Source organism: Gadus morhua, chromosome 7 (assembly GCF_902167405.1).
Source record: "Gadus morhua chromosome 7, gadMor3.0, whole genome shotgun sequence".
Lineage (NCBI taxonomy): Eukaryota > Metazoa > Chordata > Actinopteri > Gadiformes > Gadidae > Gadus > Gadus morhua.
The window spans coordinates 18,157,964-18,171,838 of record NC_044054.1 but is presented as its reverse complement, the minus strand read 5'-3'; the positions used below and the strand labels follow the sequence as shown (position 1 = coordinate 18,171,838).

The window sequence follows — 13,875 nt, the reverse complement described above, 5'->3', positions numbered from 1 at the left end:
GTAATGAATACAAAGAAAATCCTGCATGCGCCTTTTATTCAAGCTCTCAACATATATGTTAAACTAGCTTGAGAAAGCTAGATACTGTTACTCATGTATCATAAAAACAGAATGAATATTTATGAAACAGGATTTGTCTTTGTCAAGTGTAGCAGTCCGTAGTTAAGGGATTTAACGAGATAATCGGTCATCCATTAGAATGCGCTATTTACGCTATTGTGGAACCATTGAAGTTGAGGATATTGTTTGCACACGGATTGTTTATCGCAGCGGTAAAAACAATGTCCATCATCATAGTACCTATGGTTATATTATACTTTATTTGGATTACATTCATTTATTACCGAAATCGACGAACAGTGGATAAATCCTTAAAATGTATAGTAAACTCTTTATCAAACAGGGGTGCCATAGCAGCCTCAGACGATGTTGATGTTAGAGCACTAATTGTAACTGCACATCCAGATGATGAATGTATGTTTTTCGCACCAACAATTATACGACTCGTGGAATTGAATGCCACTGTTCGCTTGCTCTGTTTATCAGCAGGTAAAGTACAATAATAGTGTTACACATTTCAATTCTGAATTTCCAGTTTTGGGTTAGTTATATTTTTCTTACACTTTCGCTGACCCATTGCCAACACGTTGTATTTCAACGTCACTCGATAGCTGCCAGTTCCCCCACATCACAATCATGTCCTGACACCTACATTGGAACATTATTTAATGTGATGAAATCTTCATTTCTTAAATCTGTGAATTTTATTGCATATCATTTTAACAACCTTATGTTTTATGATAATCTAGCCTATAACAAACTATGTTTTTTTTCCTTTTAATATTTACATGTAAAAATTACTTTTATTACAGCTTGTATATCTTTATATTAACAAATGTCTAAATATAATTGTTTTGGCTATTAAAGCAAAACAAAAGGGATGACCTTTATTCAGTTTGAGGTTTGAAACTGAAAAAAGTTTAATGAACCACAATTTGGATGTGGCTATTTATTCCTCAAATGTCAGTGAGATTCAGATGACCTAGTGTTACTCTCTTAAGGTAATATTAACTACCTTAAGAGAGTAAAAAAATAAATAAAGTATATTTGATGTGCTGTGTGCTTTTTTGCACCCTCAAGCCCAAAAAACATTTGCCTTAATGCATTCATAATATATATGCATTAATATTATTGCGAACGGTTGTGCAACCCATTTATTGTCCTTGGGTTCAGTTTTAATGCACAATTTTGGTTTTAATTATAATAATTCAATCACAGAATTTGCAGATTACTGTATCTTAGTTGACTATTAAAGTGAAAGTAAAATATTATGAATGTATTGCACTCTTACTATAAATAGACAGATTAAACAGATATGTATTGTATCATTTGATTACTTGGACATTTATAGGAAAACTATTGTCTTACCCTACTGATGCAGACTCTATTTACATTTTATATAATAATCTTTCCGATAAAGACCATTTGTTACTTATTGTATTTACATATGGTCACTTCTTTAAAAAATATATGATACAGGAAATTACTACAATCAAGGAACTCGGCGTAAAAAGGAACTGCTCAACAGCTGTGCACTACTGGGGATACCAGCCTCTCACGTGACCATACTTGATCAAAAGTAAGTCTGCACTGAAACTCAACATCCAAGCCTTACAGAACACAGATCGTTTACTCACATATCGGGCTTGAGTAAGGAAATCACCAAAAAAACACAAACGACACAATGGGTATATATATATATTTTGAATACCTTTATTATTAGAATATATATTTAATGAAATTTGGTTTACAGACAGTAGTCTTTCAGAAAACATGTTCCAGAGAATATGTCATAATAATCAAGAAAAACACAAAATACACATTTTCCCTGTCCAGCAGCTACAAAAAAGGCTACTAAATATCCCAGTATAATAGAGGACATATCCCTGCCCCCCATGCCTATAGTGTCTAAGACGTGGACTGAGTGAACCACAAATCAAACCCTTCTATTTTTGCCACAGCAGTAAGGGGCAACCACGGAGTGTGGTTGTATTAGACACATGGCTTACTCTAATAGCCTCATATTTATTCATGTGCTCTGTCCCTTTTAAATAAATAAATCTATATATTAGATTTTCATCCCTGATTTTACAGTGTATCATGGCATTTCTCGATGGTTGTTGGCCCTTTGGTAATTGGAGTAGGCCTACACCTATATAAAAACATAGTTCCCAATGAAGAAGTTTACCTTGGGCGGTGAAGACTATTATTAAACACTTTATTATTAACACTAAAGCTTATGGAATTATACAGATTATAAAGGAAATAAAATACATAAATGTCTAATATGTACCGTGGTGAAGCCATAACTATAAATATATATATATCTTATATCTACATACTCTATCTTATATAAGGAAAGGAAAACCTGGCCATCTGTCGCATTGTTACATTTTCAGAGTTGTGCGCGCATAGCCATCAGCAGCTGCATGATGGCTATTCGTATGGCATAGCCATATTCATATGAACAGACTATATTTGAAATATAGTGTGTTCAAACATTTAATGTTGTTCACTTTGTCAGAGATCATAAGGGATAAAGTCATTTGTGTGAATTTTCCCATTTATCAGAGACTGATTTAAAAATAAGAATCTCAGACTACACATAAATTATTTGAAGTGAGAAAAATCATATTTAGATGAATATATGATTACATTATGATTATAAAATATAATCCTCAGATCGTTTTTTTTGCCACGAGCGAGAAATCCATTGATACAAAGTTGAAGCTGTTTAACCTTGTACTATAGATAATAAATATAACTAGAAATGTGGGAGGAGTAGGGAAAAGGCAGTTTAGTGGTTTTCGCGATTTAGCGGGAAAAAAAATTATAGACGCAAATGAGCGTGGCCTATGCCAAAAGATGCAGCAGACTCCAGTGAATCTGTGTGTGTAACGTTTTGGACTGTGGGAGGTTCGGTGTGGGAGTTATAGTCAAACGCGTATTCCTTGGTATAGCGCCACCTAGGAACCGGCGTGTCTGGATTTTGTTATCTGAGTAGCGGTGCCGGACCTGGATCTAGTCATGCAATTGGCGTGTGTGCACCATTTACGGATTGGGCTCATCCCACTTTCAAGGCGGGAAGTATAAAAATAATCGCTACAAAAACCATAGGGATCCAACCTGTTGGCTTGGACCCCTAAAAAACATAAAAGACCACAGAGTGCAGTATGGCCCAATATTAATATTACCTTGATTCCCACTGGGGCATTCAGACAGTACAGTAGCAGAAAAAGTGTTTCACGCAGCACATACACCTAATGGCTAAATATTGAAGTCGATGTCGATGCATATTGATGGTCTTCTTTCTACAAGCTTACCGAGTTCTATCATGCCTGGATAGTGCCACATAGTCTGACTGGTCTTGTCTTATTAGCTTGCATAGTCACATAGCAGAGAAGGCAATGTTTGAATCAACCAGAGGATTTCTCTCTCACTCTCCAAATAAGCCAAGCTGTTTTACCAGAAAGATGTTTGGGTTTCTGAGAACTTGGGGCTGCCTACATGTGAGTCCCAGCGGGCCGTCTCACCAGGAGGGCTTGAGGAACGCTGCCACAAACCGGGAACTGGCTGCAATAGACTGGAAGCCAGCCTAGATCGTCTGCCCCGCGGAACATTGTTGGGTAGCGTGCTGGGAGAAACATGCACATGCGCGCGCACACAAACACACAGACACAGGCAGACAGACAGAGAGACACAGACAGACAGACAGACAGACAGACAGACAGACAGACAGACAGACTAGACCTTTATTATCTTCTGTATCTTACTTTTTCATCTGATTTATTTGTTTAATCTGAAAGCCCCACACCTATCCCGCCTTCTCTCGCTCTCATCCACTCCTCCCCCTCACCCTCACCCCCAACCCTCTCCTTCCCCCGATTGTTTCCCATGTCTGCTGAAACTGTGGGTTCGTTTTTGCACAACCTCGAGACACTTTCAATGTAGGTCATTCGGATCTGCTTCTAAATGGCTGTTTTCTCTTAACTTTTCGAACAGACCAAGTATGTGCAGATGTACATTCCTGACCCAATCTCTCATATTTGTCAGTTGATGGCAATACAAATAAACTCAATGAAGATGCTTTGGATGGCTTGGAATGTATTTTCTTTACTTTGCACATACTTTTTGTGATACATTTTTTTGATATTCAGAAAAAAGATTATCTTTACCTGGATTTGATTGGTATGTGGCTCTCTCGTTTGGTTTCTGTTGGAGATGTAAGTTCATAGGCATCTATCATTAACAACCAATGAGTTTGTCACACTTCAGTGTTTCCCCCAGCACTGTGTTGTTAAGGCGGCCGCCTTATCAACAATAGGGCCCCGCCTTGACTACCAATGTATATAAATTAAATAAAAAAAATTATCAAATTTTTTTTTTTTTTTTTTAATTATTATGCATTAACAAAGTAGAAAACTCTCGTAGGGAAAGAAAACATACTTCCATCAGGTGTAAATATAAAGATCAATAATGCATCGGTGTTCACAACAATGGTCGTGACATCAAGCTTTTTTAATTGAATTTAACCAGGGAAACCCCCCCCCCCCCCCCCCCCCCCCCGCTCCTTGACCACCTTGACTAAGACATTTACTGGGGGAAACACTGCACTTGAAATGGAAATATGAAGTTTGAGGTAGTAAACCTGTCTAATCAGGTTCTCAAGGGCATTGGAAGGCCTGTTTTTGACATGATACCCATTGCTTGATCTCTTTCTTCACACCCTTCTATTTAAGCTAATAATGCCTTACATTTAACTAATGCTACTTTGTCAAGCAGTAGAACTGGCAAATCCCTGGCTGTCTCTTCATATTTTCCTTCTTGAAAGCAAAAAAAGTCTTGGCTTGGAAATTACTCCCAGGATTTCTTATATTATTTTTTTCCTGGAGTTTGTCTAGGAAGACTAGCCTAGACATATGCAAACACACAACTTAGCAGAGGTAGGATGTGAATGGTGACCCCAAAAGCAGAGTCAACGATGAACACCAGCACGGTTGGTCAATGGTTTGTTAATGAGCTCCGTCACTGACCCTAAGCCGTTACCATAGCATGTTCTTAAGTTCTTCAGTCACAAGCAATGAAGAATTTTAATACGTTTCTGGTTGATTTCGGGTTGCCATCAAGGACTGGTTGTGCTTCGCTTTTGTCGGAGTGGGATAAAGTAGTATTGTACATTTGTATATTGCATAACATAATTTTCATTTTTGAAAAATGTGGGAAGTGTTAACCTTAAATGTGCATGTAAGAAAAATACTATTTAGTAGTTGCGTATCTTCAGCAGTGACTTCATGATGCGGCGGGGGGGAATAATGTCAACCAGGGGAGGGCATCTCAACCATTCTCTGCAGCACACATAATCTGACTGTGTGGACAGAAGCCTGGCAGTTTGAGAGGGCTGGGGTACATGTGACCCGACTAAATGAGCCCTCTCTGACATGCACACACACCGACACACAGATGCACGCACACAGAATCGGTTTACTGGGCCAAAGTTCAACCACTGCATACAGATGCCTGCAAGCAATTAGACGCCCCATGCAAAGCTAGAACAGGGGAGCTGGGAAGGTTACTCTAGGACATTTGGCTCTGTTGCCATAGTGAAGCAGACTCTCTGGCTGCATCTCGCTTGAGAAAGGTCAGGTGTCCATCTTTTGTTCATTTTTCTTAGCTGCCTCCCTTGTTTTTTTTCTTCCTATTTGCTTGTTTAAAGCTCCAATGCTGTTGGCGCTTATAAACAGATTCTTCCCCAGTTCATTTAAAGACAACAACCAGAGACAAGCAAATAGTTACAGCATTGGTCTAATAATCCAATATATATTTTCCATCTTTTGTTTTCTATGTTATTCTACTTTTGCATTCTTCGTTTCTCTTGGATACAAATAAATGGAAAAAAGTATTGCTGTTATCAGTTAAGTTCTTTATATATATATCTCTCTTGCAAGAGGCATGGTTATTCTGTGTTCTTTATTGGTTGGAAACAATCTGCTACTCAGATGACGCATCTATACATTCTAACTATCATTTGAACTTTGACCACCAAACTCCCAGTGACCCCAGCCCCTAGTCAGTGTAACCACCCCTGCCCCCCTCCGCCCCCCTCCCCTCCCCTGCTACTCCATGCCTGACCCTTCCCCGGTGACAGCAGTTTGATTTGTGTCTCAATCTATCACTTCTACCTAATGACTCAACTGTCCTGGCTCATTGTTTAAAAAAAAATAATGGGGGTGGCAGGGGGGGGCGTTTGGGTCCACTGCTTATCCCCCCTTCCAAAGTATACACAGTCATCATAGTGTGTGTGTGTGTGTGTGTGTGTGTGTGTGTGTGTGTGTGTGTGTGTGTGTGTGTGTGTGTGTGTGTGTGTGTGTGTGTGTGTGTGTGTGTGTGTCTGTCTGTGTCTGTGTCTGTGTGTGGGAGAGAGGGTGCATGCGCTTGCGATCACCCGGCTAAACTCAATCATAACAGGGCCAGGCCATCTGCGGTCATCTTATCGCATTAACCCGATGCTTTATGCTTCACTAATGACGCGCAGTTGTTTTCGTTGTTTGTATTGTACGTCTTTGGTCACGTGGGATCAATGGCTAAACTGGGCTGACTAGTGATCTAATTTGATACTGTGCTTTCCTTGCTAGCGTGCTCTCATTTGCTAGTGTATTTTCAGTTATGTGTTTCTGGATAGCGTAGTGGATGCATGGTTCATTAGCAAGAGGGAGCGGCGGCTATGCCTTGCTAATGTAGGCCTCAGGACATTGTCGTGCATTGAACTCCTTTGACCCCGAGACCGTCGGGTTCCTTTTTCAGTTCGATCACGCCTTCCGTTTGTTTTGTTGTCCAACGTCTCTGGATACAAGGGGTTGCAACCAAATCAACCGAAACAACTGATTCAATTTTTATTCTATGAACTTCATTTTTCGGTTCATCTCTTTTAAGATTTAGGAGTTACAGAACCTGGATGTGATGGATGCTCTGCCTTAACAGGATGCTCTGCCTTAACCTCAGCACATCCTGGGATTTGCATTCCTTGCTTGGATTTAGCCGTTGCCAATACTGTTCTGCAAAACACATATAACTAGCCCTTCTCTAAAACAGACCACACCTCTCTATTAAATGCAATGCATCACATTTTCAACACAGTAACGTACAGTTTCACTGTATCTCTTCCATGTCACAAACCTGCTGCACCTGGATATACTAACTAGGCTTTCTCTTCTGCTTGCAGAGAACTTCCAGATGACCCCAGTGCAGAATGGAGAATCTCCCTGATCTCCTCCTTGATCAGGAAGCACGTGAGATCCCACTCCTCCAACATGGTACGGGCTGAAAACCAACTCAATATTTACAAAAACATTCAAAGGAAACGAATACGAAACATCCTTCGCCCACTTCATTTTTAGCAGGTTTTGGTCAAACACTAGACAGAGGCTTTCTCTGGGCCATGAATCCATATGTTTTCTTGAGTGACATCCATTTATGGCCAACAGCTTTGCTAGTTTATGATCTTGGCTATAATCTGTGGTCTCCGTAATGACCATATGCTAACGATGTATGCCTCACTTTCCCCCTTGGCGCACAGCCAACATGATTGCACAGAGCCTATCCCTGAGATGGCTGCAGCCACAGCCTCTAAAAAACAAATAGTTGTGCACTGCACATAAAGATTCTTATCTCATCCAAATTACTTACTTCTGCGCCATTACCAGGGAGGAATTTGGGTGTATTTTGCATCTGTCTCACTTCTATCTCACCAAGAATAAAAATAGTTGTAGCTGGGAAAGGCAGAATGGTTAGCATCAGCTCACAAAGCCCTGATGTGGGCTTGGCAGGTTGTTATCAGACTAAGCGAGATCAAACAGGAGGAACATACCAGCTAAAACACACCAGAAACGCACACTACAGTGTGCTTTTTGCTGTGCACCCACTGTCTACAAATGCAAATAGGATGGCAAGTTATGGATACCCACATTGATCAGGCTTTGAGTGGTGTGTCACTCAGGCTGTAATATTCTGTGATTCAAGTTGCAGATAATGTGATTATCTTTGAGATGCACGTCTTCCCTGTGAATATCCATAATCCAAAATCCATACCCTTTTTTGCATTACTTTTGTTTTCCAACGGTCTCCAACTGTTGGAGACTGTTTGTGTTGTTGACTGATTGAGCTCGGGGTCGGCGCAACCTTTTTTTCGTTGCAGGTTCTGACGTTTGACGGAAGAGGAGTAAGCGGCCATGCCAACCACACGGCCATCCACGAGGCGGTCAGGTACCAACGTTGGCTTTTTCCCGCATCAAAGGGCACAGAGAAATCCGAGGACTGGCCTTCCCGCGGCCCGCCTTTCCCGATTCAGGCACACTCCAGCACCTCCCTCGCCCGGCGTCCCAACAAACTCCCTCCCCCACACTCATACACATACGCCAAGACACATGCACATGCACATCAACACATGCACACACACTTGCACACAAACTCGTACAATTTCTGATACTTCATCTGTTACATAGCAGAGAGGTCATCCAAACCGGAGACCCTAGCTGGAACACAGCACAACGCTGGCTCCCAGAGAGCTCTGAGCTGCAGGGATGGCTGGGCACTGGGGATGGAGTGTGGAGGCGGTGGGTGGAGGTGTAGTTTGCAGAGGCCAGCCAAAAGTCTGTTTGCTTTATATGAATAGTAAAAAGGGGTGGGGGGGGGGGGGGGGTTGATGCTTGTCTATTGTATGCGGTTCCTACACAATCGCCTCTGCACACACACACACACTGTGCAAAAGCCTGAGTTGACCAGTAAGTTGGCAGTTGTCACTTGAGCCTCAGTGAGCATTGCTGGCTGACATCCAGTATAGCAGACCTCAACTGCAGATTAACTCTCTTTCTCTGCCAGATTTTCTCTCGCTCTCTCTTTCTCGCTCTCGCTCTCTCTCTCTCTCTCTCTCTCTCTCTTAGAGGGATGTGCTCTAACTAGTGTTTTTCCCGAGGGCTTGCTCTCAGGCTTTATTTTTCCTTCAAACCTCCTCAAAATATGTTTGCATAAGAGGCCATTCCTGGCCATTTCCCATATTTTGTGCACTTGGATTAGAATGGGTCGAGGGTGACTCTTAAGAAATACTGTTGCACACATGGACAATTGTCAATTGCTCATGTCACAGTTCGGAGTACAATGTCACCTGCTGGTCAATACATTCAATGCATTATTGGGAATATAAATACCTAGCCTTTTGAGATCATCCAGATATTCACGTTTTCCGTAAGCAATGACCTGAGAGATCCAGAATGTGAACTGGTGAGAAAGACCCAGTAATGCATCAAATGTAATCATTCAGACGTGTTTCATCTGACTTGTTTTATTTCGTCTTCCCAATAGTCATCTTGCTTCCACGGGCCAAGTTACTGACGGTAGGTCTGACCATTCTATCCTTTTATAATAATCGAAGAGATTAGATCATAAAAGCTTCTTGTCTGACTAGTAATAGAAATGTGTGAGTAAGGGAAGCAAAATAAGAATTGATTTCCGGGATTACTGATTATGGTGCTGCTTTGTAGTCTGTAGTGCCCTCTACTGTTCAATGGCGTCCGTCTTCCCGGTTTCATGTATACAATTCCATCTGATGGGGGCAGAATTGGGTTGTCTAAAGAAGATGAACTCGATAAACATCTCTCCAGCTTTAAATGTACCCTTATCTAATGAGCTTGAAGGTCAAATGAACAAAAACCTCTAACTGACGTTAAGGTAAATGGACTGCATTTCTAAAATGCTTTTCTAACCAGTGGCCACTCAAAGCGCTTTTTCGTCTTCATGAACAGCATGCGGTCTATTGTATTCGGAAAACAGGATGTTTCTGTAGTGATGGGGATCTATGGATATACAAGACAATCTAATGGGGAAATCTGTTTTAGCTGCGGGCATTGTAGAGGTTGGCTTTTACAAATCACTCAACCCTTTTTTTGATTAATGCTATGAACTATTGGCATTAGTCCTGCCATTAGACATACTTTTAAAATGGTCAGCCTGTACAAAGGAGAACTAATTTTAATCTGAATGCATTTGTATGAAGACAAAGCACTTTACTAAATAGTATTGGTATATATTTAATACAATAATTCCTATTATTGATCTTTAGACCTCATCTACATGCTAAACTAAGTACAATCTGCCAAAAGGTTTTACTCACACACACCAGTGACTCTGTCAAGGTTTTTTATTCACGTTCTATAAACAACTTAACAGCACAGGTTTAGTAATTAAGCAGCATACTGTTTGTACCTATTTTACAAATGTGTTGAGTTGACTTGAGTTGAATTTAATCTGATAAGGGGGACCTTTGCTCTACTAAAGGGAACCACATGCCATTTCCTCCACTCTACGCTCCCACTCTAACCATAACGGCTGACTATTAACGATACATCGTCAACCATAGTGGCCTACTTGAGGCCGGTGACCCAGATAAACAATTTGCTGAGGTTGGATACAGAACATTCAATTGCATTAACCGGTATCTGTGCCTCGTGTCCGTCTGTTCCAGACTGCTGTCTGCTTAGCCTGGACACTGTGGGCCTCTTCAGGAAGTACCTGTCTTTCCTGGAGCTTCCAGTCAGCTGGCTCTGGCCCTCCGCCCTGTGCTGCGTCACAGGCCCCAGGGGCTATGCCAAGGCCAAGGTGAGGCTGTAAACCGAGTGGTTAAACCTGCTGGGGCTGCTAGGGCTCTCACGTGTCACTGACACTGCCACGTCCCCAACAGGGCGAGGCGTATCATTCCAGGGATCACAGTCTTGTGATTCCGAGGCAATCTCAAAGATCCCACTGTCGAGTGTATGGGCCTAGTAAAGTTACGACTCTTCTCATCACTCTCCTCGCATGTGCAGTATGTCGGCGTTGAATGAAAGTGTCTGTTTTGAATGACTCAAATGTAAATATTCTCATCTCTTTCCCTCAGGCGGCCATGTTCTGCCATGTGACCCAGATTCTGTGGTTCCGTCACCTCTACATCTTCTTTTCACGTTACATGTTCATCAATACATTCCAAATGCTTCCACGGGGACCAAGGAACCTGAAGATCTATTAGGGTTGCTCACACAAATTTCAATGCACTGATTGTAGCTTATACTGTAAATAGTTTCTGCTTCCTAATAATGAAATATATATAGTTTTGTAAGCCGAAAATGGATTCTTGTTGATATATCTGGGGGGATTTCTATCTTAAATACTGAAACTTTGATTCAACTTGGTAGGGTTTATATTTAAGTGAGTTTCATTTTTCTTTCCTTTGTAATACAGACTCAATAAACAATGCACTTGTTTTGACAGAGGTCAAAGGTTTCTTATGGTATATTTGGAGTTGTTATTGCTTTTAATCACAAGGTCTCCTCCAAAGCGTTTGACATGCCTCTTATGGTCTTGTGAGCTTGCATGCTTTCTTCCCATTTCTCCCCACAAAACTTCTCTACTGTCACGCTACAAACAGTACCTGGATCAAGACAGTGAGGCGCGATGCCTAGGGGCAGAAGAACATAAAGAAACGTCACACAAGTATTAACCCTATCAGTATTAACCGTAAACAAAGCAGGACCAGAAACGTGTCCCAAAATAGAGGGTCTAATGATGATAGGGCCTTGAGTCACACTTGCCATAACCGTTGGGGTTCGACCGTGGCGTGTAGAAACTCTGAACGCCACATATTTTACAAAAGGTGTGCCTGGCAGCATGGGTGTTAAATGTGTATGTCGTCAGATCTCCCCCCCCCTGTGACATGAAAAAAACGAAAACGTATACACTTAATTATACTCATACGACTGAATTGTTAAGTACAATAATGACGTTTTCCTACCTGCAAAAGGAGGAACTGTTTCTTCGGCACAATAAAATGGAGGTTTTGCTTCTTGGTGCAAATACTACAACTAAGAAAAAAACAAAAACGATTATTAGCTCTCTAGTCTAGGCCAACATAACTTTTAATGGGAATTATATATGTTTTAAACAAAAGGGGACTCGAGTTTTATGTTATGCTCAAGATGGCCTACTTGCACTCGAAAACATGAAGATTTGGGGAGTTCCACACTTGGAATCTGACAGCACCACAATGGCAACCACCGATGTGTTTTACATGGTCCATCCTGTAGAAAAACAAGACAGATTTAAAACGGCTCAAATACGTTTTTGGCTTAAGACGTTATTAGAACCACAACACATTTGAAGCCAAGCGCGAAAGACCTGAAAGAACTCTTGTGTAACCTGATGACGTTTCGAAATCGTACTTTGCAGCTTCCTGCAACCCACCCGTCTGTCAATAGACCCAAACTATTGACTATAAAAGTGTATTATCGTAATATACGATTGATCATCATGAGTTGATGAAATTAATATGAACGGCAAGGTGTGTTTATTATCATTGAATTAGAAAAATATATATTCGACGTACGTTGGCAGTGGACCTACTTTCAGTTGAACATTTGATTTGTCCGTCAACATGTGAAGTAAATCTGACTGAGACAGTACAAGGTACAAGGCATGTACAAACATGTCCAGCTGGGCGGAACCTTACCCATAGAGAACTCTGCCCCGGAAAAAAGACTGACGTGGTTATCATCACGCGTTTGGTGGTATCAAATTACAGTCTTTTGTGAAAGAAGGAGGGTGAGCTGAATAAATATGCATTCCTTGCCTGTAACTAAACAGCCAAAATGAAAAGGCTTACATAATTCAACATGGGACCGCTGAGTCATTGTAGACAATGTCACATAACCTGTCCTTGTCTTTTAATACGGCCTCTAATTTCCACTTCACAGTAATAAGTATAAACGTTTTTAATTGACCAAGTTCTAGGAACACAATAATGTTCAGCTGTAATTATGGGGCTAAATGTTTAGACAGAAAACATTTTTGCCACTTTCAACTATGTACGTTCACAACCGTCGCCTGCTTGTCATACTGTCAACCCACTCCAAATTCTGGCACAGAACGCCTGAGATATGTTAGAAACACCTTTTCAACAGGCTTGTAACGGTCGAGACTGTAGACTTGATTAATATACAAAGATGTATATTATAAATGCGGCCTGTCGCTGCATTTTGAACCAGGAAGGGTGCGGCTGATTAATGCATTTGCATTGAGGCAACAATAAGCCATTATTTACCGTCATCATGGGACCAATTGCTGTCGAGACAAACATTTGGTGAACCAATCAGAGCCTGGAGGTTGGTTCCTGTAATGTTGTTCTGGAAAATTCCAGGGCTTTTGCCGAAGCACAGAAAGGTATTATTCCGCCTTGGTTCGCTTGAAAACGATACAAAAAAAACAAAAACGAAAATCGAAGAATAAACAATGAACGCTTATTGTATATTTAGCTAATATAAATAATTTAGTGAATGGCCGAAAAAAGACACCGAATAATATATAAAATTGAAGGCTATACTTGACATTTAAGACGGTGAGAACTACTTTGGACGGCGGATGTTAATAGAGTTGTGACGTGTTGTTCTAGGTATAAATTCACTGTGTCCGTCGGTGACCAGCAGCAGAACGTTAAGACTTTGGGAGCTGAAAAACCCACGAATAGTAAGTAACATTATTTGTCTTTTTTACCTATACTGTTCGTGTATTTTGTTAAATCGAATAAATGATCACGGTTTCTTTTCATCGTATAATGGTTGTCGAGACTCCATTTTTAACGGAGTCTCCTGTCGTGATTCCGTTAGATTACCTTGTGTTCCCTAATGCTATCGAAAGCGAATAATAGCTTTAAACCATGGCGACGAAACGCATGATTCTTGGACTTCAGGGAATAACGTTACATAAACTTAACAACGTACGCATGCGGCTTTAAGTGTC

At 40.9% G+C, this 13,875-nt stretch overlaps 2 protein-coding genes across 2 annotated transcripts; one reads left to right on the top strand and one right to left on the bottom strand.

Annotated features, from left to right (window-relative positions):
- The first annotated feature begins 243 nt into the window (after positions 1 to 243).
- On the top strand, positions 244 to 11,357 carry pigl (phosphatidylinositol glycan anchor biosynthesis, class L). The gene is made up of 7 exons (XM_030360817.1): positions 244 to 549; positions 1,540 to 1,639; positions 7,280 to 7,370; positions 8,252 to 8,319; positions 9,415 to 9,446; positions 10,574 to 10,707; positions 10,985 to 11,357. Exons 1-7 carry the CDS (start codon positions 282 to 284, stop codon positions 11,111 to 11,113), a joined length of 822 nt encoding a protein of 273 aa, XP_030216677.1. The 5' UTR covers positions 244 to 281; the 3' UTR covers positions 11,114 to 11,357.
- On the bottom strand, positions 10,232 to 12,583 carry cenpv (centromere protein V). The gene is made up of 5 exons (XM_030360819.1): positions 12,467 to 12,583; positions 12,069 to 12,161; positions 11,876 to 11,945; positions 11,676 to 11,790; positions 10,232 to 11,542 (listed from the first exon to the last, which is right to left on the bottom strand). The coding sequence occupies exons 1-5, from the start codon at positions 12,565 to 12,567 to the stop codon at positions 11,403 to 11,405; spliced, it is 519 nt and encodes a 172-aa protein (XP_030216679.1). The 5' UTR covers positions 12,568 to 12,583; the 3' UTR covers positions 10,232 to 11,402.
- Positions 12,584 to 13,875: the final 1,292 nt, after the last annotated feature.

Excerpts from the sequence above, each read along its gene's own strand:
- pigl (XM_030360817.1), top strand. The coding sequence starts at position 282 with ATGTCCATCATCATAGTACCTATGGTTATATTATACTTTATTTGGATT. Across the intron at positions 550-1,539 it reads CTTGCTCTGTTTATCAGCAG|GAAATTACTACAATCAAGGA; the intron begins GTAAAGTACAAT and ends TATATGATACAG. Across the intron at positions 7,371-8,251 it reads GATCCCACTCCTCCAACATG|GTTCTGACGTTTGACGGAAG; the intron begins GTACGGGCTGAA and ends TTTTCGTTGCAG.
- cenpv (XM_030360819.1), bottom strand. The coding sequence starts at position 12,567 with ATGTTTGTACATGCCTTGTACCTTGTACTGTCTCAGTCAGATTTACTT. Across the intron at positions 11,946-12,068 it reads CTTCATGTTTTCGAGTGCAA|TTGTAGTATTTGCACCAAGA; the intron begins GTAGGCCATCTT and ends TTTTTTTCTTAG. Across the intron at positions 11,791-11,875 it reads AACAGTTCCTCCTTTTGCAG|GGGGGGGGAGATCTGACGAC; the intron begins GTAGGAAAACGT and ends TTCATGTCACAG.